General features: G+C 39.5%; 1 protein-coding gene and 1 non-coding gene across 2 annotated transcripts in view; one reads left to right on the top strand and one right to left on the bottom strand.

Annotated features, from left to right (window-relative positions):
* Positions 1–3,982: 3,982 nt before the first annotated feature.
* The window catches only part of LOC101957720 (phospholipid-transporting ATPase FetA), a 151,132-nt gene continuing 128,304 nt past the window's right edge, over positions 3,983–26,810 (bottom strand). Inside the window, exons 17-29 of the mRNA XM_078044974.1 lie at positions 25,428–25,616; positions 23,883–23,998; positions 19,910–20,074; positions 16,700–16,811; positions 12,396–12,501; positions 11,896–12,043; positions 11,191–11,374; positions 9,582–9,805; positions 8,192–8,275; positions 6,319–6,564; positions 6,005–6,143; positions 5,080–5,210; positions 3,983–4,984 (exon numbers count right to left, since the gene is read on the bottom strand). Coding sequence (XP_077901100.1) covers positions 4,802–4,984; positions 5,080–5,210; positions 6,005–6,143; positions 6,319–6,564; positions 8,192–8,275; positions 9,582–9,805; positions 11,191–11,374; positions 11,896–12,043; positions 12,396–12,501; positions 16,700–16,811; positions 19,910–20,074; positions 23,883–23,998; positions 25,428–25,616 — 2,027 coding nt within the window. The 3' untranslated portion in view covers positions 3,983–4,801. The remainder of the gene's footprint in view (positions 4,985–5,079; positions 5,211–6,004; positions 6,144–6,318; positions 6,565–8,191; positions 8,276–9,581; positions 9,806–11,190; positions 11,375–11,895; positions 12,044–12,395; positions 12,502–16,699; positions 16,812–19,909; positions 20,075–23,882; positions 23,999–25,427; positions 25,617–26,810) is intronic.
* Positions 13,264–13,369, top strand: LOC120890250 (U6 spliceosomal RNA). The gene has a single exon (XR_005734489.1). It is a non-coding gene; the product is annotated as a U6 spliceosomal RNA (small nuclear RNA).

Here is a 26,810-nt window from a genome sequence, read left to right as displayed (position 1 = left end):
GCCATCATGGGATGTGGCCCCTTGACTTTAGACCAGAATGGTGAGCTAAAATAAACCTTAAAAAAAAAAGAAAAAAAAAACTGCTTACCAGTCTGGTATTATGTTATCAGCTACAGAAAATGAACTAGGACATTAGCTGGATGATCATGTTTACTTGGTTATTGTCTCTCCTACTAGAATGTGAACTCCATGGTAATAGAAACTCTTTTTTTTTTTTTAAATCCTTCACTGTATCTACAGCTCCTAGAACAATGCCTAAATGATGACAGATGTCAGTAACTACTTGTTGTATGTAATAAGGCTGAACGGAATGAAAGAACCTGGAAAGTTCTATACCCAAATTGTGCTTTGAACATAGGGGCCTGAGACAGTAACTCAAATGGTTGCTAATATCTATATGTAATTATCAAATTGTAAATCTGTATATGTGTAAGTAGAACCTTTATATAGGATTTGTGAGGTGAGGGATAACTATAAAATCACTTCTACTCTGTTATTGTAGGTTCTTTAGAGATCCTCTCCCTATTGGTGGTGATGTTTTTCTATTTTTAGTTACTTTAATATGGGTAAATTTAGCTTCTCTAGTTGTCATAACTCCTTTAAAAATCTGGGGCATTAAAAACTCAAATTTATTGAGGTATAGTTTACATAAAATAAAATATACAGATTGATCAGTTTTGACAAATGTATACACATATAACAACCTCCAAAATCAAGATGAAGAAAATTTACCTCATATCTCTTCCTTCTAATTCCAAATTCCTAGGCATTGGCAGCATATCCCATGCTTCCTTCTACTGAGGTCTCTTCAAACTTTCAGTGATCTCACAATTAACATTAAGAAACTCAACCAATTCTCCCTCTGAGATGGCCTATATCTAGTCTGTGAGAAGCATCCATGCATCCCTTACCCAGAAAACCTATGGGAGCACAGGTCGTCTCACCACTGTTACTTCATCTTGCTCTGCCATAGAGCACATAGTTAATTGTTCTCACTCTTTAGATTTTAGATTTTCTGGGGGTGAGTGAGGTAGTAGTATTCTGTGTCCTCTAAACATGTTAATTACATTAATCTTCCAAGTTATTTCCTTGAAGGCTTTTCATCTTGAACTGAACTGGAGGTGGGACTTAAAGCACACTAATAATTCCTTCCAAAGAACCAGGTGTGATGATGCATACCTGTAATCCCAGCAACTCTGGAGGCTGAGGCAGGAAGATTTCTATTTCAAAGCCAGCTTCAGCAAAAGCAAGGCCCTAAGCAACTCAGTGAGACTATGTCTCTAATAAAATTCAAAATAGTTCTAGGGATGTGGTTCAGTGGTCGAGTACCCCTGAGTTCAATCCCTGGTACCGCACAACCCCCCAAAAAAAATTCTCTCCAAAGTTTCCTCTCCATTAAGCAGATTTTCTGGACCTTTACTCAAGGTGGGTGGGACAATTGACAATTGCAAGCTCAGTTTCTTTTTGTAGTTGTAGATGAACAGAATGCTTTTATTTTATTTTTATCTGGTGCTAAGGATTGAACCTGTACCTCACATGTGCTAAGCAAGCACTCTACCATTGCAGCCCAAACTTGGTTTTCATAATCCCCTTTTTACAAGCCTTGAGTGGTCATCTCACACCTCACTTTGCAATGTGGCATTTACTGTCTTAGCTCCTTAGTAGAGACACAAATCTCCTACTATGCACATAAACCACCAGAAGTGGGTGATGATTATTCAGGAGCTTTGGGGGATATTACTGGTCCAAACTGTATTTTTACAGATGCCTTAGTTGGAAGACCATTAATAATTATGTATCATAAAAATTCTCTCTCTCTCTCTCTCTCTCTCTCTCTCTCTCTCTCTCTTTAAAAAAAAAGAAGCAAGTTTAAGAAAAATAAAAGGTAGTAGATATCATTCACTGAAAAACATAAATATCTAAGTGCTAGCATTTCTGCTTAGAGAGAGAGAATGAATGAGAATATTATTGCCCTAAAAAATATGGTCATTCAAAATGGTCTAGCAGAGAAGGCAGAGAAGTAAGCCATAATTAAAAGGGGCCTATGAATGATCAAATATTCAAACTTTGGAAAATGGAAAGAAAGGAAAGGTGCAAGGTACTCTCGCACAAGAAAGAGGCAGTTAACTCAGAATATGAGATTGTGTTATTTTCCTGGAAGAAGTGACCCAATCTGAGTTAAGAGCAGATTTTAAACAAAGAAGGGATGAAAGTATGGAGAGAGAACAGAAAGAGCCAAGCCATAGATGCTTCTGAAGATGATGGAACCTTTAGTTCTGAAATGATGTGGTATGGCAAGAATGATAAAGTGATAAAGTGTCCCTGGGTTCAATCCTCAGTGTCCCACACATACCCACTCATACCATAGCAGATGTTGCTATAGTGAGAGCAGCAGGATTAAGAATAAGAAAGGGAAAAATTGTCTATAGCCATACCACACTGAATGTACCCAATCTTGGAAACTAAGTGGGGTTGGGACTAATTAGTTCTTGGATGGGAGAAAGGAAAAAAAATGAAGACATTTCTGATTCAGAATCTGGAACTTACTGAGTAGATTTGGGTTAGAGGAATAGTGGAGAAGAGTCCAGCACAACTTCCAAGTTTCTGGTTTGAGCTCTTGGGTAGTGTTGCTATTTATGAAAATAAGACATACAGGTAGAGAAGCAGAAGACTTCAATATTCTTTCATTCATTCAACAGACATTTATTAAAGATTTAGTGTATGCTGGGTCTAGAAAGAAAATCAATGATTATAATGCCTTCTAACAAGTATGTCTGATAGAGGTATGTATAGAGAAGTAATTGAGTACATAGGGCAAGCATATAAACCACATTAAAGAATTAGGAAAACCTCCTGGAAGAGATGCCTAATCTGAGCCTTTTTTAAAAAAATTGAGGTGAGCAATGCATAAAATTAACCTTTTAAAAGTATACAATTCAGTGGTGCTTAATATATTGAGTGGCATCAAACATCATCTTTCTCTTAATTCCAAATAACCTGAATTTGAAGGATAACTAAAAATTCACTAGATAAAGAAAGGAGTGGGGGAAAGCATTTTAGAATACGAGAACAGTATATTTTATGACATGAAGACCACAAATTCATGACTAGTCATGGAAGACAGGGCTAGAGGGGGCCCAATAATAAAGTGTCCACACTTTAACTTGACCTAGAAAGCTTGGGGAGTCCTCAAAGGATGGTAACTGGAGCTTGACATGACAATTTTCCTTTCAGAAAGATTACTCTGGAAATAGTATTATTGATGCTGTTGAAGGGAAAGAATCAGATAAATTAAGTTGGAGATTTTATGCCAGAATCCAAGTTAAGAGGTGATGAAAGTCTGAGCAAAGGCAATGATAGCAATAGTGGAAGGGAAGAGAAAACAAGAAATAAGGATAGAGAATTTACATGACTCGATTACTGACTGGACATCAATCTAGAGGAAGAAGTAAAGGAAGATTCCCATCTATCTGCTTTGGATCACTAGAATGATGGTGGTGGCATCCTTTTAAAATCTGGGGGAAAATGATCAGGTTGAGCAGGTTTGAATTTATGCTTCCAAAGCCTCAGCTAAGTGAAAGATCTCAGAGTTGATTTAATATATGGATCTATACCTCCCCAGAGAGATGAGGGCTACCATCTTTCTGTTGGTAAATGAAGGCAAGAGTTTGGACAAAGTCACTAAGAAAAGGGGTACAGGGAAAAATGAGCAGAGAACCTATGATCGAGCTTTAGGAACCAATATTTAAGGAATGCAAAGAGGAAAACACTATAGAGATAAAAGGTGTGGTCACCTGAAGCAAAGATAGAGTTTAGCAAGACAGGGCAGAAAAGTGGAACTGAAAAAAAGGGGAGATAGCCAAGAGGGAATAGGTTGGTCTAATTTGAAGGGGGAAAAAGGTGAGGGGTTTGTGGGAAAATGATATTGCTCAGACTATATTATTATCACTTGGACCCCAATAAGCCACACAAATCTCTTCACTCAAAAATATGCAATTTATTTTACCATAAACTTCTTAGAAACAATATTCCAAATATATACAATTTCTTCTCAAAATAATTTTATGGAATGAAGACAGATGCTCACCAATTATGGTTATATCCCCCTAAGACATAAGTCTAAAAAAATCCTCTCCATTTTTCCCATCCTGGTTCTGAGGTCTGATCATGCATCGGTTCTTGGGTCAAAGAGGTCAAAAGAGAGGGGAAGAAAGCAAAATCTTCAGCAACTTATCCCGGCAAGAACCACATCTTTTTTTGGGGTCCAGAAACTCCTTTGGCTTCTCAAGACCAACTCTCCAAAGCTGCCTCCCACTTTTGCTACCAGGGCCATCAAAATACTCTCTCTAAATCTCCCAAATAAACCTAAGAAGAGTGCTAGGATGGAAATATGTTCCTATGGGCCCCTGGGAAGGTTATGCTCTGGGTATGGGAGATAGGGTCCAAAGTAAGATTCTTAGGTCCTGTCTTCTTTTTCTCCTTCCCTGCACTGTCCCTCTACCACCTCTACTTCCACATTTGCTTTTCTGGATTAAAACTTGAGAGGGATGGTGGAAGGGAAGCCTGAGATTGATTTTTCTTGAAATGCTACAACTCTGGCAGATATCTGAGGACTCTTTCCTTACTTCTTGCCTTACCTGGGCACAGCCTTTCTGGGGAATGAAGAGGCTGAGTCCCAGTCCTGAGAGTGGAGGAGCAGGTTTATGCTGTTCCCAGGGACTCTAATCCCTCCTTTCTAAATTGCATGTATACAAGGGAGGAAGAACAATAACTGACTGTTTTTGGGTTTCCTTAAGGGCTTCTACTTTTTAAGAGGAAAGCTGTTTTTCTTGGCCTTTGTTGTCTTTCCAGAAGTGATGAGGGCCCCAAAGCCCTGTTTGTGGGAGAATGCATAGGCAGAACGTCGCAGGCCTGGGTGTTTCACTTTGGTCCGGACTTGAACTTGTGGTGGCGGTATCTTGCCATAATGAATTGTGTCCAAAACCTGTATCCAGAGCATGGGGGATGGGGTTTTATTCACAAAGGCAAAGGGGAAAAGGATAATAAATCATATCTGGGTAGGCTCCCTGTTCCACTTACCTTGTCCACACTGAGAGGCCAAATTAGTGGTTGGAGAAACTGGTACCCAAATGCAGGAATTATACAGAGGATCACACTGAGGATAAGGCCCAGCCACAATTGTGACTGGTTCATAGTGTTCCTAGCCACACCTGTACACAATGAGCAAGGAGGGGTAAGGCAAACAGTCTGGAGAAAGGGGAGAGGTTAGGAGTGGGCAGTATTAGCCAGAACTTAGATACCTCTCTAGTCCAAAGAAGGATGTTATTGGAGACAGTCTGGTCTCCTGAGGAATGATATAAATGCAAAATAATTGCACTTGGGTCCTTTGTGCCGCCAGTCACTGTGAATTTGCATACTTTTGTCTCCCTCTACAGGCCGGGCAGGCAGGAGAGTGGGGGTAGGTAATGGGGAATCCTAGTACATTGGCTTGTATACAAAAATGGGACAGAAAGCTTTAGAGGAGAAAAGTTAGTGGCCTGACAAGAGATAGAAGCCAAGGACATCTATTTGGCTACTCTTTCTGTATTTTATCCTCATGAAGTGGACTTGAGACAGAGAGAAATGAATACAGGAGACAATACGGCAGTAATGCTACAGTATAAAGGATGTTGACTGGAATCAGGAGACCTATATTGAGTCATTTAATTGAAAAAAACCTCCAGTCTCCAAAATGGTGCTAATAATTCTTGCCCTGCCTACATCATAGCATTCCCGTGAAGATCAAACTAGATATTTGAAAAAAAAAATCATGGAAACTCTAAGGTAAAATATCTTTGAATCCTATCTAGGTAGTCCTACCTAGATTTTGAGTCCCTTTAGGTTAGAGATCATTTCTTATCTCTTTATCCACAGAGTTTAGCGCATAGTAATAGCCTCTCAGTATACTAACATTTATTTAATAAATATACTTGGTACCTCCCCCACCTACTGGCCAGGGTCTTACCTAGGAATTGAAAGATGGTGGGGAACATTAGACACAAGCCATCACTGTACAGGAAGAATAAGATGCAAAAGTAGAAACCCAGGCTACCCCAGATGACGAAGTGGCTTATCATCGTCCAGTAGGTTGTCTGCAGGGCAATCTGAAAAGCACTAGGTTATGTGCAATACTCTATAACCTGCTCTCTCTGTTAGCCACCTCCCTTCTCCAATTCTGTGATGGAGGATGCTCCTTTCTGTCTCCCCCCCTCCTTACCTCCCTGTCCTTCTAGACAGCTCCCCATCCAATCCCCTCATTCCCACTGCTACTGGCCACACCTGCACTGTGACCACCCAGATCAAGGAGGTTTGTACTAGCAGGCAAAAGGTCTGGATGTCGGAGATGTCCTTTCCATCACTGCGTGCTGAGTTGTAAATTGTTCCCATGGGGACAAAGAACAGCACAAAGGAACTGTAGATCCCGTGTAATAAACACTTCACAAATTCCTTCTTGTTGAAATAGAGGTTGTGCTGGCCTGGGATATACAGCTCTGGGAAATGTAGGCTCCAAGTTTCATTCACATCCTGGAAATACCAGAGGGAAGGAGGAAGGCTCAGAGTCTCTCCATAGAAGGTCCCATCTCCATCAGAGTAGAGGTGTCTCCCCTCATTGTGTCTGCTGCCAGGCTGCCTAGGAGCTTCCTCATGGAGTACTTGAGAAGTGGAACCAGAGAACAGGGCAGCGACCACAGACCCTTCCTGAAGTCCTCCTCTCTAGGCAAGGATCAAGGTAGTAGAAGGAAGCTAGGAGAAGGTCAGGATGGTGAGAAGCACTTGGAGGCATTCAGGATTAGAGAATTGTGAAAGGGAGTTTGGTTTGGGGGTAGCTGGAAGGGAGGACTGGAGCTTGGAATGGAATGGGGATGGCATTAAAACATGGGTCCCCAAATGTAAGTGTTCCTTTAGTTTTTTTTTTTTTTTTTTTTTTTTTGTGTGTGTGTGTTAAAAGCTAATGGGTAAAGAACAGGAAGCCAATGGGGGACTAGTTAGTCCTTTGGAAACATCCTTGTTCATGATGTTCTTCCTATTCCCTCCCATAGCTACTGATGAACTCAAGGTGGGAGAATTCTCTGTATGAATGATGCTGGCTTGTCTTCATCTTCCAAATATGAAACTTGAAATTCAAAACTTGGGGCATGGCTTCAGTGGTAGATGACTGGAACTAGATCATCGAAGCAGGATAGTACTACTGAGTAACACAATCTATCCCTCTTGTCTTTCTGAGGTTTGGCAACTACTTCATGTAGAATTTCTTTCAGCGCTACTACCCTGATGGAGACTGGGAACCATGATTCCATGATGTCCTATTTCAGTTGTTTTACAACTCTTTGGATGCTCCTTGTCTACTGTGGTGCTCAGGAGTTGAGACTGGCATAGAAGAGGAGGGGGAAGGGGTACTAGGACCCTCAACATGCAGAAAATTTCTGAGAGGGACAAAGGGTATATCCTGGTCTAGCTCCCTGTGATGCATGGAATACACATGCTCCCATGCTTGTTCCTTAGAACTCCCCACCTAGTCTTTCCTGCTTGGCTTAGCTCATCCTCATCATCTCGAAATGGTAATCATCTTTGTTTTTTTGTTTTTGGTATGAGGGATTGAACCCAGAGGCACTCAACCACTGAGTCACATCCCTAGTTCTTTCCTTAATTTTTATTTTGAGATGGTCTCATTAAGTTGCTTAGGGCCTCACTAAGTTGATGAAGCTGGCTTTGAACTTGAGATCCTCCTGTTTCAGCCTACAAACTGCTGGGATTACCGGCATGTACCACCACCCCCTGCTAGGGAATCCCCTTTCTTGAAGCCCCTTGCTTTACCCAGTCCTGATCCAATAGCTCTCTTTCATTTTACTACTTTTGGATACACTCAATGTACTATACAGCATAATTTCCATGTTTCTCTCTCTAAAGATAAAGTTGAGACAGGAAAACCTGACTTTTAAAACCTGGTGATTATTTTCAGTGCAGGAGGATTTTTTCTTTTTCTCATGATACCTATTCCAGGTAATAAGCTCCTTTTTACTTGCTCTAGAAATTATTTTCTTTACAGTTAATTTTGTTGAGTTAAGTTCTTGCTCTTTTCCCCACTCTTGGGAATATTCCCCAAGGGTTCAGGGGCTTCAACCCTGACTGAGAGGCTTGCTGCTGGTCTTACCTGATCAAATAGACTCAAGCCCAGGACAGGGAGGGAGGTGTAAATCAAATTGTAGCAGGTGATAAACCAGGTATCATAGACTGCCTGGAAGAATACCAAGGAGATTTTTAAATTCTCCTCTCTCCTCCAAAGTCCCACCTCCACCTCCCAGGCCCAAGATAGCCCTCCCCTGGCTGCCTTAGTCACCACCATACTAACCCAGAGTTAGTATGGATTTCAGAATTTGACTGAGAGCTCCAATTTTTTATTTGATCCTACTGTATGTAGAACCCTCTGTCCAAGGCTGGTGCCAGGCCACATCAAGCTTTCAATGCTGATCTGCACCATAACCTGCTCTGCTCCTTCCTGCAGAGAAAGGACTCAAGAGTGGAGCCACACCCATGCACTACCAGGCAAGTAAACCTTTAGGCTGTTTTCTTTTTCTGCCTTATATGGCTTCAATGGCTTCTGTAGCACTGGACATCTGACACTGGCAAAGGGAATAGACTCATCGAACCTTCTACAGCTGGGTGTTCCATTCTGGGAACTAGAAAGGAACTCTTTCCTTACTATCCACAAGAGGTCAGCAGCTACACATGTAGCACATACACACACAAAACCAGATTGGCTTGGCTAGGCCCTGAGGGTATACAGTCTCCCACAGTCCACAGTCTGCTAACTGGCTAACTGGTCATTTCTGAGGTAGTTTCTTTTGGTAATCTTGACAGACTCCTGAAAAACTTATAGGAAGGGGACTACTCTTAAAACATCAAAATTCAGGTGTCACTTTTCCCCAGAATGGTTGTGGAAATTTCATATTTCAAATGAGGAATTAATTCACCCAAGCAGCAACTGTGTGTGTGTGTGTGTGTGTGTGTGTGTGTGTGTGTGTGTGTGTGTGTGTTTGGGACAGGGGTGCAGGCAATCAGGGTAGAGAAGGAGAAGTAAAGGGAAGCTGTAGTGAATGTCAGAATAGCTTGTCTGGCAGGACCCAGAGGCCTTAGCCTATTCCATAAGGATATTTTGGATGCTAAGAAAAATTCTAGGTCCATCAATACTTCCCATCACATGTGTTTGGAAATTCTAATGCCAATGTTAAAGAACAAGTGAAACTAACTTATTAGGAAGATTTCTGAAGGTAGGTATTAAGAACAGAGCTAAGCCAGAATGTTTACGGTTTGGAAATCTACAATTAGTGCAGGGTTGGGAGATGGGATCAATGTGGGGTGAAAAGCTTTATGGGTTGGCATAAAGCTATGGATGGATGGCAGTGTGTCATACATTGGTCTCTAGAGGTAGAAAAAGGTCTGAGCTTGTTAAAGTGTGAGTGATTAGAGAAGACCAAGATGATTAGGGTCACATGCCTTTGATCATGCTGACATCATTGGCCCCATCCCCAATGAACTCCTACCTGTGCAGAGAATCCGTTGAAAAAAGCATACCAGAAGTGCACCAAGGTGAAGACAAAATTCTTATAAAAGAAGAAGCTGAGAAATTTGCACATGCGATTATAAGACCAGCGGCCATGTACCAACAGCAGACGTTGAAGGTAGCGGAACTGGGAGAAGGCAAAGTCACTGTTGAGCATGGCCTGCATCCCCTCCTGGCCGCTGATGCCGACCCCAATGTGGGCAGCTGCAGTGAAAGCCCAGAAGATTCTAAGCCACAGAACTTATTTGTTAGACTCCCACCCTGAGAAATGTAAAGGAAATGCTGGATAATGTTGCATAAACCCCTTGTTTTACCTTTGGAAAATACTCAGGCTCAATTAAAAAAGGCAGTTCCTTAAGTAGAGCCCTTCCCCCTTAATGGAGTGCCCCTCCCCCACAACCTGGAAAACAGTCTCTTTCTGTACTTTTTTTGAATGCTGCCACTCAAGAATGCCTGGTATGGCCAGTAATAACTCAAAAGTTGTCCCAGATATTCTTTGCTTCTACTCTATCACTTTAGACTCTTTCCCACATCTAGATGTTAAGGTTTAAATATCTTATTATCTATGGAAGTCACTTAAATCAATTAAGAATGCAAAATGGATGCCAATCTAATATAATATTTAATTATTTAAGTTTACCTAAGGGACTAAAACCTGAACTATTGGGAGCAATAGTTTTTCAGTGAGAGATAAACTCTTCAGTAGGTCTCAGGAGAATTTTTCTGGATAAAGCAAAGATTGTACTTGATGGAATATAAGATTGAAGTTCCTAGAAGTTTTAATCAGTCTGTGGTAATTCACTATTCTTCTGGTCAAATTTACTGATATGGTATATACCTCCTACTGCATTGCTTAATCTCAGCCTCTAAAGACCAGAGTGATTCTAGAAACTGGTTAAGACAGCGAGAACACTTGATAGTATTGAAATTGAGGCTGGAATATCTGCTAGTGTTTCCTGTGTAGGTAAAGAGATGAGACTAGAGGACCTCTATATTTTGTCCATATCTCCCTGATCAACAAACTGCTGGAGGCTAATAATATTCATCTGAAATTAAAACAAGTAAATTTCAGCAATTTGCTTTTATTGGTCCAAAGTGATCACTAATCTATTCTCTCCTAGCCAGGGGAGCCAGGGCAAGTTCTTGAGAACACAGCGTTGGGCTGCATTAGGCCTCATAGCCTACATCCTTCAAAAAAAGAGCAGACTATGACTCCTGTCCAGGGGTTCTTTCTGTGGGCCTTGATGTCATCTCAGGTGGTATGGTAGTTGTATAGCTTGTTGTTTTATGAATGAATACACATATTCTTGTGGGAGCCATGAGTTTCTATGTATTTACATTCATAGTTAAGTAAATGAATCTGAATACTTGCATGCCTGTGGATATGGGCAAATATCTGCAGGTGTAAATAAGTGGGAATGCAGGTGTAGAGGAACAGGAATGGAGTTGCAAAACATTATCACTGTGTACTGCTTAATAGGTAGGTGTATGAGCCAGCAATACAATGCCACTCAGATCAATTTTGCCCATGAAGGAAGAAAGAGGCAAGTCATGACTGAGGACTAATGCCCCCCCTTCCGCTCACATGCCTTTGATCATGCTGACGTCATTGGCCCCATCCCCGATGGCCAGTGTCACCACCTTCTTGTACCTCTTCACCAGCTCTACCACCTGGGCCTTCTGGAAGGGTGTCATCCGGCAGCAGATTACCCCCTTGCACATGCTCGCTGTTCGTAGCAGTTCCAACTCCAGGTTCCCTTCTAGAGCATAAGCCTGCAACACCAAGTCATACCCACTCTTCAAGCTGCCCAGAAATGACCTTTGAGTTTCCTCCCCTTGCATTCAAACTCTTTTCTTTCATAGGGTAGGCATAGCTGCTCCCAAGGTAATCTACCCCAAAGGAAGGCCAAACCCCTAAGGCAATTCTAGGTATTCTCTGGCTGAGCCTCAAATGGGAAACTAGTCAGGCCTCTCATTAAGTCAAATCAGTTGATAGGGCTATATGAGGCCAAGTGACTTCTTGGAGGTCTGGTTCTGCTGGGTTCCTGTTTCTTCTAAGTGACAGGTCACATCAGTAGTAAAGAATTTGGGTCAAGAAGGAGTTTTCTCTTGGCTTTCCTTTCTTCATTTATTCATGCCAAGAATATCTTGGAGAAAGGTGTCTTTCAGGCATTGGCATCTGAGAGATGGGCAATAGGACAGCTAAGAATAGGGAAGAGGTCTTGAAATTTCCCTGAAGAGTGTTGAACCTAGGAAGGGAGTTCCTTGGAAGAAGAGTTATAACTATTGCCTACCAGACTGTAGCCACTGATGATTAAGCCATAGTCGCCAGAGGGCACCTCCTCAGGCATTGTGAAGGACCTTTTGGACTTCCTCTTTAGGTAAATGTTGATTGGGTCTGATTCCAGTAGAGATTCAGGTTTCATCCTTCCCCTTGCTCTCCTAAAAACCAAGAATAGTGGTCAGAGCTTAGGAAAATGTGCTCATGGTGAAAGTAGTCAAGAAAGGTACAAGTACTCTACAAAGCACTGGCCAGGACCTTAGACTTGACTGTCTCTTGAGACCTGCTACTGCTGTAGGTTCCTGAGCACCGTGAACCTCACTTCTCCATCCTCCACACTCCAACTCCTCTAGTCTGAGTGCTTCTTTATAAAATTCTCTCAAATATTCAGATTTTCCTCCCTGCTACATTTCTTCTTTATTCCTTCTGATGTTGTAGAGTTCACATTGGGGGAAGAGATGTGTAGGGAATCTTTGATCTAGGGATTGGCTGTGGTGACCCTCCAAACTGTACCTGAGTTCTTGCAGAATTGTATCACTGTCCTTGCCTTCAATCACAAATACCTCATCCATTTCATCCTCAAATACGTTACAGGAGTAGGCAATGTTCACGGCAGTTTCTGTAGGAAAGGCAACACAGATATCATTTTGGCTGGCGTTTATAGATTGGGACAGGGTTGTCACAGGGTATAGTTTATATCCGCACTAACAGTGAGCTTCAACTCCACTTGTCTACATTTGCCTTGGATGCAAAGTGTATTTTTTATTAATCAGTGAAAGTCTCATTCAAACATTGACAGATGAGTGTCTACTTGGTACAGATTTGTGAATAATTTATTAATAACTAGAACCATTCAGGTTTAGCCTTCTCTAGAAAGCCTTTTCCTATTGCTGAAAGTAACATCTGTCTGTATCCACTTCTCTAGGCAATCAGGATATATTTCTTAGAACATGACTGTGCCTATTTATCGCCCCCACCCTTTTTGGCAGTACTAGGGATTGAACCCAGGAGTACTGTACCACTGAGCTGTATCCCCAGCCTTTTTAATTTTTAAAATTTAATTTTGAAACAGGGTCTCACTAATTTGCTCAAGCTAGCTTCAAAGTTGTGATCCTCTTGCCTTAGCTTGAGACTATAGGGATGTACCACCACATTCAGCTCCATCCTAGACTTTATGGGGAACTGAGGCATGTTTAAGTTGTATCCCTTCTTTACATTAGAAAACCTGGAATTTGAAATAAATCCATACAAAGGAAAACATTTTTAAAAATTAAGTCCTGAACCCTGGCCACAAGTAGTATCGAAATTCAGAAGAGAGATTGCAGTTGTCACAGGAACTTTCTTGAAGGAAGGCCTTGAAGGATGAGTAAGAGTGTTAGGGGTGCTTGCTTTGGCAGCACATATACTAAAATTGGATGGATACAGAGAAGTTAGCATGGACCCTGCATAAGGATGACATGCCAATTTGTGAAGTGTTTCATATTTTTAATACTTGGGAATAAATCTAACCAAGGAGGTGAAAGATCCCCTAAAATAAAAACTATAGAACACTGAAGAAAGAAAATGAAGACCACCTTAGAAGATGGAAAGACCTTCCATGTTATTGGATATACAGAATTAATATTGTCAAAATGGCCACATTACCAAAAAGTGTTATACATATTCAATGCAATCTCCAACAAAATACTAATGATATTCTTCACAGAACTAGAAAAAAATGGTCTTAAATTCATTTGGAAGAATAAAAAACCCAGAATAGCCAAAACAATCTTGAGCAAGAAGAGTGATGCTGGAAATATCATAATCCCTGATCTCAAATTATACTACAGAGCTATAGTAACAAAAACATCACAGTATTGACATCAAGATAGACATGAAGACCAATGGAATAGAATAGAAGACACAGAGTCAATCCCACATAGTTAGAGTCATCTGATACTTGACAGAGGAACCAAAAATCTATGTTAGAGAAAAGACAACCTTTTAAACAAATGGTGGTGGAAAAACTGGATATCCATATGTAGAAGAATGAAACTAGAACCCTATCTCTCACCTAGCCCAAAAGTTAAATCAAAGTGGATCAATGACTTAGGAATTGGGCCCCAAACTTTTCAACTTCTAGAAGAAAACATAGGTTTAACAGCCCAACATATTGGCACAGGCACCAACTTCCTTAACAAGACCCCTAGAGCTCAAGAAATAAAACCAAGAATCAGTAAGTGGGATAGCATCAAATTAAAAAGCTTCTGCGCAGCAAAGGAAATGATTAAGAGCATGAAGAGACAGCCATCAGAATGAGAGAAAATCTTTGCCTGGGCTAGGGATGTGGCTCAAGTTGGGAGGCACTCGCCTGGCATGCGTGCGGCCCGGGTTCGATCCTCAGCACCACATACAAAGATGTTGTGTCCGCCAAATACTAAAAAAATAAATATTAAAATTCTCTTTCTCTTTCCCTCTCTCTCACTCTCTCTTTAAAAAAAATAAACATTTATTTAAAAACAAAAAGAAAATCTTTGCCAGTTACTCCTCTGATAGGGGATTAATATCCAGAATATATAAAGAAATCAAAAAGCTTAACACCAAACTAAAGCAAACCAAAGCACCCCAAATAATCCAATGAATAAATGGGCAAAATAATTAAATAGATAATTCTCAAAAAGAAAGAAAGAAAACAAATGACCAAAAAATGTGTGAAGAAATTTCAACATTACTGGCAATCAGGGAAATGCAAATAAAAACTACATTGAGATTCCATCTTAATTCTAGTTAGAATGACAATCATCAAGAATACAAATAATAATAAATGCTGGTGAAGATATGGGAAAAAAGGTACACTTACACATTGTTGGTGGGACTGTGAATTAGTACAATCATTTTGGAAAGCAATATGGAGATTCCTCAGAAGAACAGGGATATTAACCACTATATATAGATCCAACTATCCCACTCCTCAGTATTTACTAAAAACTAAAATCAGCACACTATAATGAGACAGGCACATCAGCACAATTTACAATAGCCAAGTTATGGAACCAGCCCAGGTGCCTGATGAATGGATTAAGAAAACATGGTATGTATACACAGTGGAGTTTTGCTCAACCATAAATAATGAAATTATGGCATTTGCTGGTAGATGGATAGATCAGGAGAGTATCATGCTGTGAAATAAGCCAGACTCAAAAAATCAAGAGTCAAATGCTTTCTCTCATATGTGGAAGCTAGAGGAAAATAAGGGGAGGGGGAAGGGAAGCTAGAGGAGGGATTGAATTCATAAGAATAGAGGGAAGATTTGTGGAATAGAAGGATATTGAGGGGAAGGAAAGAGGGACAGGAAAGGGGAGGAAATGCAGACTGAATTTGAAAAAATTATGCTATGTGTATATATACATATAATAGTGAACTTCACCTTTATGTATATCTATAAAGCACCAACTAAAAATAAAAAAAGTAAATAAATAAAAGGAAGGCCAGCAGGGTAGAAGAAGAAAAATACTGGGTGGGAGGAGGGGAGGAGAAGAGGAGGTACCAGAGACCAAAATGGAACAAATTAAATTTAATTCATGCATGATTATGACAAAATGAATCCAACTATTATGTATAAATATAATGTGCTAATAATAAAAAAGAAATATTTTAAGCTAAAGCTACTCCTCTATCCCCGACAAAAAAGTGTTTAGGGAAAGGAAAAGGTATTTCAAGTAGGGAAACAACCCAAACATAGACCCTAGAGTAGGAATTGGTTTGTTTGGGACATATTGAAGATGATGGTTATATTAGGATGCAGATAAGGTTGTATAGGTAGCAATGGTTTACCAAGAACTTCCTTTCTTTTTCTTTTTTTTTTTTTTAAAGAAATGGAGATTGAACCCAGGGGTGCTTTACCACTGAGTCACATGCACAGCCTTTTTAAAATTTTGATACAGGGTCTGCTAAATTGCCAGACTGACCTTAAACTTGAATTCTTCTTGCCTCAGCCTCCCAAGTCACTGGAATTATAGGCATGTGCCCCCACATCCAGTTTCAAGGTCTTGAAGATCAGATAGAATCTGACCTTTTTAATGTAGAATCCCTGTAGGTCCCTGAGCAGAGGAGTAACACCATAAAATTTGAAAATTTGAGGAAAATTAAACTGATGATTGTATATAGGTCATGCTGAAATTAGTAATGGCAAAAGACAGATTAATTCAGAAATTTTTGTAGAACCACAACAGAGGATGAAGGTTGAACTAGAGTGATGACATAGTCAAGAGGATTTTTCAGAAGAATTGGTGGGACATGCTAAAATATTGGAGACAACAGAGAGTGTACAAAGATAACTTTAAAGTTTTTAGCCTAGCTACTCTGGAGGCTGAGAAAGGAGGATAGCAAGTTTGAGGCCAGCCTGGGTAATTTAGTGAGACCTTGTCTCAAAAAAATAAATAAATAGATAGATAAATAAAGTGTGTGTGGGGGGGTGTTGAGAATGTAGCTCAGTAGAAGAGCACCTGCCTAGCATACATGAGGCCCTGGGTTCCAATACTGGGTTCAATACTGCAAAAAATAAAAAAAAAATAGATAATAAAGTTTTTAGCTTTTAAGTTCCTGGCTGAAACAGGGGTCATGTTTGATTGATTGATCATCTCTATGTTTTCATTGAAAAATATAGCATCTGGCATACAGTGCATGCTCAGCAAATTGTATACAAAATTAGACATTGAAGGGACTTCATTTGAGTTACAGGTATTTGTCAAGAAAATTGGTAAGAAAAAAGGAAAAAAAGAGGAAAGAAATGGTTAAAGTAGGTGAGGAAGAGAGTCATGCAGGCTAGGAGCTTTTACCTTGCTTATCACCAGTTAAAACCCATATTTTAATTCTGGCTTTGTTCAGGGTGATGATTGTCTCAGGCACTCCATCTTGCAGTTTGTCTTCTATGCCTGTGGCCCCTAACAGCTTCGAACAGAGAGATCAATGAGTGAGGAAGAGAGAGAGGGAGAGAGCGAGCGAGCGAGCGAGAGCACACTATATGCTACCCAACAACTGAACTGGCACTTCAGTGTTATCTTCAGTGAGCTATCTCTGTCCTGGAGGATCCTGGTGGCATAGCACTCTGCATACTTTTCCTCTCTACACATACAACTTTTCAACCACACATTGAAATCAAATTTAGAAAATTAGTGTTAGGTACCAGAGAGGGAAGGGATTTGCCTGAGTCATTAATGAAGTTATGTGCTACTTCTAAACCATCTGTTTCTCAGTACACCTTCACTTCTCCCTTGCTTTACTGCATACTTCCTGTCCTCAAATGTGGCAAGTCTTAAGGAAGGATCTCTGTATCCTACTCCAGTTTTCCCTTCAGCCCTACAAGGGCTTGGGTGTACTTTGCTATTGTACCTATTAGAAATATCTAAGGGTTCCAAGACATTTTTCCACATTAGATTAAAAGAATCTTGATCCAACATCATGCTTTTTCTCTCTAATAACACAACAGTGCGAAGACAAGAATAAGCCCGAAGAACTGACAGATGGATGAATTACTGATTCTGCCAGGCCTGTAGAAGGACTGAATGTAGAAGGAGATTAGGGATCTCTATATTTTCCCTTTGGTGTCAGTCATTTCTGTTTATAGCAGGGCTGGCCTGTATCAGATTGGTCAGAAATGTCAGGGTCATTCTTAACATTTCTTTTTCTCATCCTCAATAGTCCAATCCATCAGCAAAATCTGTTGTCTCTACTTTTAAAAACCATACATAATCTGACCATTCCTTGTCACTTCTACTACTTCTGTTTGATTCAAGCCATCATCATCTCTCACCTGTACTATTGTCGTAGAGTATAAATCAACACTGCAATCAGACTAATGACTTTAAAAGCTATAGCACTTCTCTGGTTGAACTCTTCCATGGTTCGTCATATTTACCACGAGTTCTTACATTGGCTTATGATGACCCATTCCTACTTGTCACATTGCATGTCCTTTAATTCTCTCCTCCTTACTCATACTGTCCCAGCCACACTGGCTGCCAGCTAACAAGTTAGGCCTGCTCCTGTGTCAGGGTTTTTTTCCTCTTGCTACTACTCTGTCTGAAAAGCTCATTTGCAAAGCCAGAGGGCTGCTTGGCTTACCACATTTTTTCTTAGAGTTTTAAAAAATAGCTTTTGTTTTTTAAAAAATTAATTATGTGCATTACAGGAAACAGAAAAACAGAAGCAAAAAGCAAAGTCATCAAGTCACAAGCAGCTTAGTTGGATATGTTATGCATATACATATACAACATCCTATTTTGTGTGATTGAGGTCATGTATGTATCATGCTTTTCCACACATCCAAGAATATTCATCAATTCAAAATCCCAAACTATATCAGTATTTTTGATAAATAAGAATACACTATACCAATTCAATCTGTTAAAAAAATTGCAATCCTTTCTTGGGGACAAAAATTTCACTGAAGAAAGAAATGGCAACAGGCCTCTAGATAGAAATATTGGCAGAGTTATAACTAAAACAATGCAGTCTCTTAATGCTCAATTTAAAATAAGACAAAGCAACAGAATATACCAAGCATGTTTCTAAGAGCATTCATTATCAGATTTCTACTACTAAAATATTAGCAAGAATGCATGTTTCCAGAATTAAAGTATTCCTATAGTTCAGTCAGAGATGCATACACATCAGTGGATCACATCAAAATGTAGACCCTTGAGCTCTTGATTCCATCTCTCCCTGTGTGCTTCCTTCTGCCTATCTGCTGTAGCCTAATAAACAAGTACTGATATGCACTTCCCAAAGATAAAACAAAACCAAGATGCACCTTTTCTATCAATTATAACAAAAAGATATTTATAAGTTGGCTGATTCACTAGCTCTACTTTTTATGATACACTGTCACCTCAGGACATTTAGAAAGCTTAGATGTTGTGAAATAAAGTATAAACTTTGTGCACAATAAACACAAGTACTTTACCAAAAATGCATGTATAGATCTATGGTTATAATCTAAAACTTTAGAACACTTCCCCTCACACTTTCTCTTCTCCCTCTTCACCATTCCAGTGACTGAGTTCAGGACTACCCTCAGCTCCAAGAGGTGGATTAACAAAGGTCATTCCCAGAAGATAATTCTTCCTAAAAACTAATAAAATTATATTTATGTAGGGACTATTTTGCTACTTCTAAAAAACTTTGGGCATTAAACTTATTCTTTAATACCTAGTAATATTAACTAAAGTGTACATATAACAATGGCTAGACAAACTGAACTAATCTAAGGGGCACAAATCACTTCTCTCTGCATACTTCTCCTCCCCCCACTCACCATCAAGTGAACCTTCAACATAACATCTAAGATACCAAGTTTAACAATTAATTCCATTCCCCTAAATGTTTGCCACCTTCTTTAGGTCCTCAGATCTCCTCTTCACAGTGAAGAGTAACTTCCCTGTTTAAAACAGCAGCAATGCCTCTGCCCCTCCAAAACACACTCCCTCTTCCTGGCTTTATTTTCCCTTGTAACACTTTCACCATCTGACATACTAACTATATAGATGGCTTTTTGTCTGGTTTCTCTACTGCTATAGGCACAGAATTTGGTACATAGGAGGCACTTAATAAATATATTGAATGAATGAATATTCTTGTCCTGATTATTCCATCAATTTGTTCTGAACTATTTAATCTGTGCATTAGTTGGATCTTTATTATTTATTTATTTATTTATTTTATTAGTTGGATCTTGATCTTATAGATTACTTAGTTTTTGTGAGAAGCTCCAGGATAAGAAACAGTGCCAGAAAGAAAAAAAATTACAATCAGTGCACTTTTCACAAAGGTTCAGAACCCCAGTACATACCTAATCAGCTTGGATTCCAATACCCAGCCTCCCTGACCCAAAACTGTAGGCTTTCCTGTTGAGCCTGCCTGTTTTTCCTCTCAGAGACAGCCTACACCTGTAGATACTCTGGATGCACTCTTAGAACCTTTGCTTAGTTTACTGGCTACCACCACCACCATCCTTGTTCCCAGTCTGTCCCCAATATCCCCACACTCACCATCAAGTCTTTCTCAATCTCTTCATAAACAGTTGATAATTTAATTTCCCTATCTTTCACAGACAGACACGCCTCATTGTGCTTCTTTCTCCAGGTCTGGAAGAATTTATCATCCAACTCTCGGTAGGCCACCATGAGGGTGCGAAGACCTTCGCTGGCAAAATCCTGGAAGATATTTGTGTGTACCAATTCTAGTCTAGGTTAATGCTGAGTTTAAAAAGTGAAAGATTGACCCCAGAAGCTCCATCTGCCTGCTAAGTAGGATTTAGTGGTTAGTACCATGGGATTAGTGTTTAGTTTAAGCAAAAAGCCACTCTTGAACTTCCTCAGCAAAATGTCCCAAGGATGGGGCCAGCATAAACTAAAATATTGAGAACAGTTCTAAGAGAGAAGGTTCTAACCTTTAGCTATAGTTTACCCAGAGTTAGCTATAATTTACTATGTGATTCTGGGGAAAACTAAGACTTCTAGTTTTTTTATAAAATTGGGATAATAATTCACCTTCTACAGAGAGGCTAGTAATGACTGTGGCATGAAAATGAAGAGAAAGCTGGGCATGGGGCACACACCTGAAATTCCTGCAGCTCAGGAGGCTGAGGTAGGAGGATCATGAGTTCAGAGCCAGCCTCAGCAACTTAGTGAGGCCCTAAGCAACTTATTAACACCCTGTATCAAAATAAAATTTAAAAAGGGCTAGGAATGTGACTCAGTGGCAGAGCACCCTTGGGTTCAATCTCTGGTACCAAAAAAAAAGGAATAATAAGGTAAAAAGAAGGAGTTCTCATAAAAAACAATGGTGTTACTGTTCTTTTTCAAGCATACATTCATTTTAATTTTTCTTTCTTCTTTTCTTTCCTCCACCAAATACTCAATGGACATCTTACATAGCACATGCTTATGTATTTGTCTCCATTAGTTGATTAGCTACAGCCAGCTGTGTTAACAAGGCCACTGTTGAAGTATTCTTAGATGAGGTAGCTTGTTTTTACTGTTTGGCCACTGTTATAGCCTGACTAACCATAGCTAAGCATCTGCAGGATGGTCATAAGGAAGGCTGGGTGAAAATATGGGTGGTTTAGGACAAAACTAATATACATGCAAGTGTGGGTTAGAAACAGATTTTTTGTAGGGAGAACTGCACATGAGCAATAATTCTAGATTATTGCCACTATAGTAAACTACAAAATAATTCATGTTGGCATTATAAAAGCAAAGGAAACATTATTTGAATTATAAGAATTCCATGTGTAATTCATGAGTGTTTGATGTTGACTTTCAGGTGAAATTAATAAAAAGCAATATATGTAAGGAATGTCAACTCTTAAACTTCTGTCCTGTTGGCAGCCTGAGAAGATCTCAGGACACTTGTGTTTTTTTTTTTTGTTTTGTTTTTGGTACTGGGGATTGAACCCAAGGGTACTTTACCACTGAGCTATATCCCTAGTCCTTTTCATTTTTTATTTTGAGATAGGGTCTTGCTAAATTTCTGAGGGTCTCACTAAGTTGTTGATGCTGGCTTTGAACTTGGTATCTTCCTGTCTTAGCCACTGGAATTACAGGCATTCACCAGTGCATCCAGCTCAGGAAATTTCTTAAGAAGGATATGATAGTGGCAGAAACTGATTTTGTATTGGATAAGGATAAAAGCACTTGACAAACTTAATAAAACACTGACAGATTCAGTAATCCATTCAACTAATAATTTAGCACCATGCTTTAACATTACCTTTTTTTATACCTTTATTTTATTTACTTATTCTTATGTGGTGCTGAGGATCAATTCCAGGGTCTTGCACATGCTAGGTGAGTGCTCTACTGCTGAGCCACAACCCCAGCCCAACATTATCTTTTATCCCTATATATATATGTTTTTCTTCTCTCTTAGTACTGGGGTGAACAAACCAGGGCCTGGGGCCAAATATTGTCTGCCCCCTGTTTTTTGTTTGTTTTTGTTTTTTTTCCAGTTGTTGATGGACCTTTATTTTATTTATTTTTATGCGGTGCTGAGAATCAAACCCAGTGCCTTACACATGCTAGGCAAGTGCTCTACCACTGAGCCACAACCCCAGCCCTATAATCTATTTTTGTGTGATCTGTTTGCTGATCACTGGCTTAGAGGCCCTGGAGCTGTGCTTCTGCATGAGTGGGTTATTGAAGCTTGACTCTTATAGTTTTGGTATTAATGGTTAGTATAGTGTAGTCAGGCCTCACTGTAAGTGTCTATTAAGGTGGTAGGGAGTAGGAAGCATGTCAAAATATCTAAAACGGTTTTATGAGTTAAGTCTATGCTTAACTTTCTGAGGAAATGCAATTTGATTGTTTTCCAAAATGGCTACGTCATTTTACTTTTCCATCAGTGATGTATAAAGTTTACAGTTTCTCTAAACCCTTGTCAACTCTTATTATTGTCTAGTCATCTTTTTTATTTTAGCCATTGTAGTGGGTATAAAGTGATATTTCACGTTTTTTATTTGCGTTTCCTTAATGAATAAAGATGTTGAATGTCTTTTTTTTAAGTTTTTTTTTTAGTTGTTTTATTTATTTATATTCGGTGCTGAGAATCAAACCCAGTGCCTTACACATGCCAGACAAGTGTGCTATGCTACCGCTGAGCCACAACCCCAACACCTGTTGAACTTCTTTTAATATACTTATTGGATATCTTTTCTTTGACTTCTGGCTATATATTAAAGTAGAGTCATCTTTAAATAGCCAAATCAAACAGAATTATCTTCAATCTATTTATCTTATTTTATATATATAAAAATAAATACATATTTATATTTATATATATTTTCCCCTAATTATATATATACATATTTACACACACATTTATATATATATATATATATATATATATATATATTATTATTATTAGGGGAATAAGGAGAGAACAAAGGGCAGGATGGAGAGTGGTTCAGAATATATATATATATATTCCAAATATATATATTCAGATTATATATAATATATATAATATATATTATAATATACATAATATAATATATATATAATCTGAAACACTCTCCATCCTGCTCTTTGTTCTCTCCTCATTCCCCTAATCTTTTGTACACCCATGCTTAGGTGTAGAGACCCCAGATGTATAGATCTGTTTTTCTTTTCTCATGCCAGCAGCTGGAACCAGTCTCTTTTTGATGTATACCAAATACTACAGGGCAGAAGAAGAAGAAGATAGGGAGAAAGGATGTGCCCTTGGGGATTGTAATCCTGTAGACAACAGAGGGAGATATCAAATAGCCTCCTCAGAATCTCAGGCCAGGTACTTTCTGCTCCTGTTTTCATCATGGCTTGTGGATAAGGCCTCCCATATCAGCAGGACCTCTTCTGAAACAAACACCAGGTCTGACCATGGGACCTCTTAAAGGAGGACTACTCAGGAATCACTGAACAATTCTGATTACTTTAAGTGTTCCCATAAATACAACTCTTGTCATGCCTATGGGGTGCTGTCCCACTCAAGTCTTTGACATAGAAATTGGCAACATAGTCAGTAAAAATACCACAGAATGAGGCAGTTTTAGTTTTCTATGAACTAAAGAGACACAGATACCAGTATACACCCATAGAATGAAACAGAGTTCCTGAGCTGAGAGAATAAAAACTGTCCGTTGGCTCAGCAATGCCAAGGAAGCTGAAACTGCTATGTTCACTGTCCAGTATAGCCTAGCTACATCTACATATCACCTGGCTTTTGTTTCTATAAATTATAACCACTTCTGTGGGACTTGCAGAGAAGCAGTCTAGCTGCTGCTCCTCAGTTTGATCAGATGGCATAAAATTCATTTTTCCATTGTTTGTCTATTTTTTATGCAGGTGGGTAGCTGAATCTGGCCAGCTGTGATCCAAGTAGATTCCTTGGCTGCTGGTAACAACAGAAATACATTGACATGGGGACACATTTGTGGACAAGTGTCCAGATGCACCATTCCTCTCCTGAAGTCTAAAGACTTACATCCAAATGTTCCATGGTCACTTTATTAAGGGCTACACAGGAACGATGAAGCAGCTCACAGATGATGGTGTCTGCTCCCTTGCAGAACAATATTACCCGATTTTCAGGAGTCCGCACTAAAGATAAATTAAGCAAAACAATCATTTAAGCCTATTGTTATAAGAAATTATCTGGGTCACTGAGGATTGGCAAGAGGCTATTTCCCATGACATTTGTTTGTGTTGCCATTGGAGGCTAAGAACTCAATGAGTGGTCACATAGGATAAATGATATGGTGAGGGCTGGTGAGAGCAACAAAGGCATCTATGGAAGGCGTTTAATATCACTTGTGGAAGACTGATGCAGAATGACATTTAGCTTATCAATTCCAAGTCTTAGACCAAAGCCCAACTTAGTAAGGACAAAAGATGAAAAATGACCTTCTTTCTCTTCAGTCTGAGGCCAAACTGATAGAGGAAGCCAGATAGTATAAATTTTCCCATACAATCATTTTTCAGTATCCTAGGGTATTGGATACCCCCCGCCCCATCCTTGTGGATACCAAAATCCACAGATGCTTGATTCCCTTATATAGAATAACATAATGTTTGCATTTAACCTACAAATATATATATATATATATATATATATATATATATTTTTTTTTTTTTTGGACAGGGAAGGTACTGGAGATTGAACTCAGGGGTACTCAACCACTGAGCCACATCCCCAGGCCTATTTTGTATTTTATTTAGAAACAGGGTCTCACTGAGTTGCTTAGTGCCTTGCTTTTTCTGAGGCTCTCGATCTTCCTGATCTTCCTGCCTCAGCCTCCCAGGGAAGCTGGGATTACAGGTGTGGGCCACCATTCCCAGCACCTGTATACTTTAATCATCTCTAAATTATGATGCCTAATGCAATGTAGGTACTATATAAATAGTTATAATACTAAATTGTTTAGAGAATGTGACAAGAAAAAGTCTGTACATTTTCAGTACAGACAGAACTTGTTTTTTTTTTTCTTTCTTTCTTTTTGGTGTGGAGATTGATTCTCAGGCCTTATTCATGAAAAGCACACTAAGTTACCAATAAACTATGCCCCCACTCCAGATGCAACTTTTTTTTTCAAATATTTTTAATCTATGGTTGTTTGAGTATGATATGGAACCTAAGAGGGCTGACTGTATTATTTGCTTCCATTTCTTACACCATGTTCAGGCTTTATGAATTTATTCTATGTTCTTATTTGACTTTGAGGGTGCTGACAAGCCACTACTCAGAAACACTAGAGAAGGATTTATTAGTACATGGTAGTGAGCTCCTATACATGTATGAGAGAAAATTCAAAAGAGATAAGACAAAGTGGGAATTGGATGTGTGTTTATATTTGAGGCACTATACCTGTGAGAAGACACATGAGTGGGAGAAGACATCTGTGTGTAGATGAAAGAGAAAGTCAATTGTGAATATGTATAAAAGGGAGAGAGAGAGAGAGAGAGAGAGAGAGAGAGAGAGAGAGAGCGAGAGAGAGCGAGCACGAGCTCGCTGACTAGAAGGGACACCCACCAATAACAGACATCCTCTTGCGCACATTGTTGAAGTCCAAAATAGCCAGCAGCTGATAGACTCTGGTTTTTCCCATTTCGACCACTGTGATAGTCTCAGACGTGCGGGAACGGAACACAAAGCCAAGGTTTCTGGCAGCAGTGACCAGGGCACCTTCATCTGGGGACTGAGCCTGGTACACCAGCTCACCTGACAGGAGAGAAGAGGGCAACTAGAGCCCACAGAGATGAGCTGCTGAAGTCCACCCAGAATTGACACTGTCTTCCAAGTGGCTTAAATAAAGATGGAGCCCAGGAGGGTACATCTTTCCTCAAACTTCTTCACAAGTCTGGTGCTAAAAGGGCAGGTTTATAAAACATGTCAATCTCTTTTCCCGTCCAATACTTCCAACTTGTTTCATAGACCTGAGTTAATATCACACAGGTAAATGATATTTGCAATGTATACAAACAAAACAGGCATTCCGTTCCAACTTTATGGGTAAAGATTGGTTCAGAGAACTTATTAAAAATGAGGTTCCTGGGCCCCACTCAAACGTACTGAATCCACAATCACAAAATTTGGAAGAAGGACCTAGGAAGTTGAATTTTTAATAAATCTCTTAGTGGATTCTCATGTACGTGGCATAAATTGCCGTGGAAGACTGGCCACACTTGGCTAAACACTGCTATGCAAGATAAAAGACAGATGATTTAGTAAGCAGTTTAAAATAAATGTGTAGATGCATATTATCACCTTTAACTCACCCTGAGAAGTTAAATGACTCACTCTGTTGAATCAGCTTTCAATCTGGTATTAATCAGGATATTTCTAGAACTCAACTTTGTTAGACTATTATCACAACATGTATCTTTTTTTTTGGCTATTTCTCATCTGAAGGTCAATTTGATTTTTAAAACAGGCATCATCAGAGTCTTATACTTGTGAACATGGAAGGTAAGTGGATAATATTAGGTCAGACATAAGAAATATCTACTGGACAATTGAGGCCAAATATGCTTTAAATAATAGCATCTTGTTGCAATGGCAGACACAAAGAAACATGAGGGAGGCTGCTATGGTCACAGGGCCAGGAGATAAGAAATTTGGATTCTTATCTCTACCCTTCAGGGTTTTTGTTGTTGGTGGTAGTGGGGATTAAATCTAGGGATGTCTTGCCATTGAGCTATATCCTCAGCTCTTTTTATGTTTTGAGACAGGGTCTCAGTAAGTTGCTTAGGGCCTCTCTATAGTTTGCCGAGGCTGGCTTTGAACCTGTGATCCTCCTTTGGCTTCCCAATTCGCTGAGATTACAGGTGTGCACATGCCAGTGCACCTGGTTTATCTCTAACCTTCTGAACTATAGGATTTTAGGCAAGTAACTTAATCTCTTTTTAAAAATCA

Source organism: Ictidomys tridecemlineatus, chromosome 4 (genome assembly GCF_052094955.1).
Source record: "Ictidomys tridecemlineatus isolate mIctTri1 chromosome 4, mIctTri1.hap1, whole genome shotgun sequence".
Taxonomy (NCBI): Eukaryota; Metazoa; Chordata; class Mammalia; order Rodentia; family Sciuridae; genus Ictidomys; species Ictidomys tridecemlineatus.
This window is presented reverse-complemented; position numbering and strand designations above follow the sequence as displayed.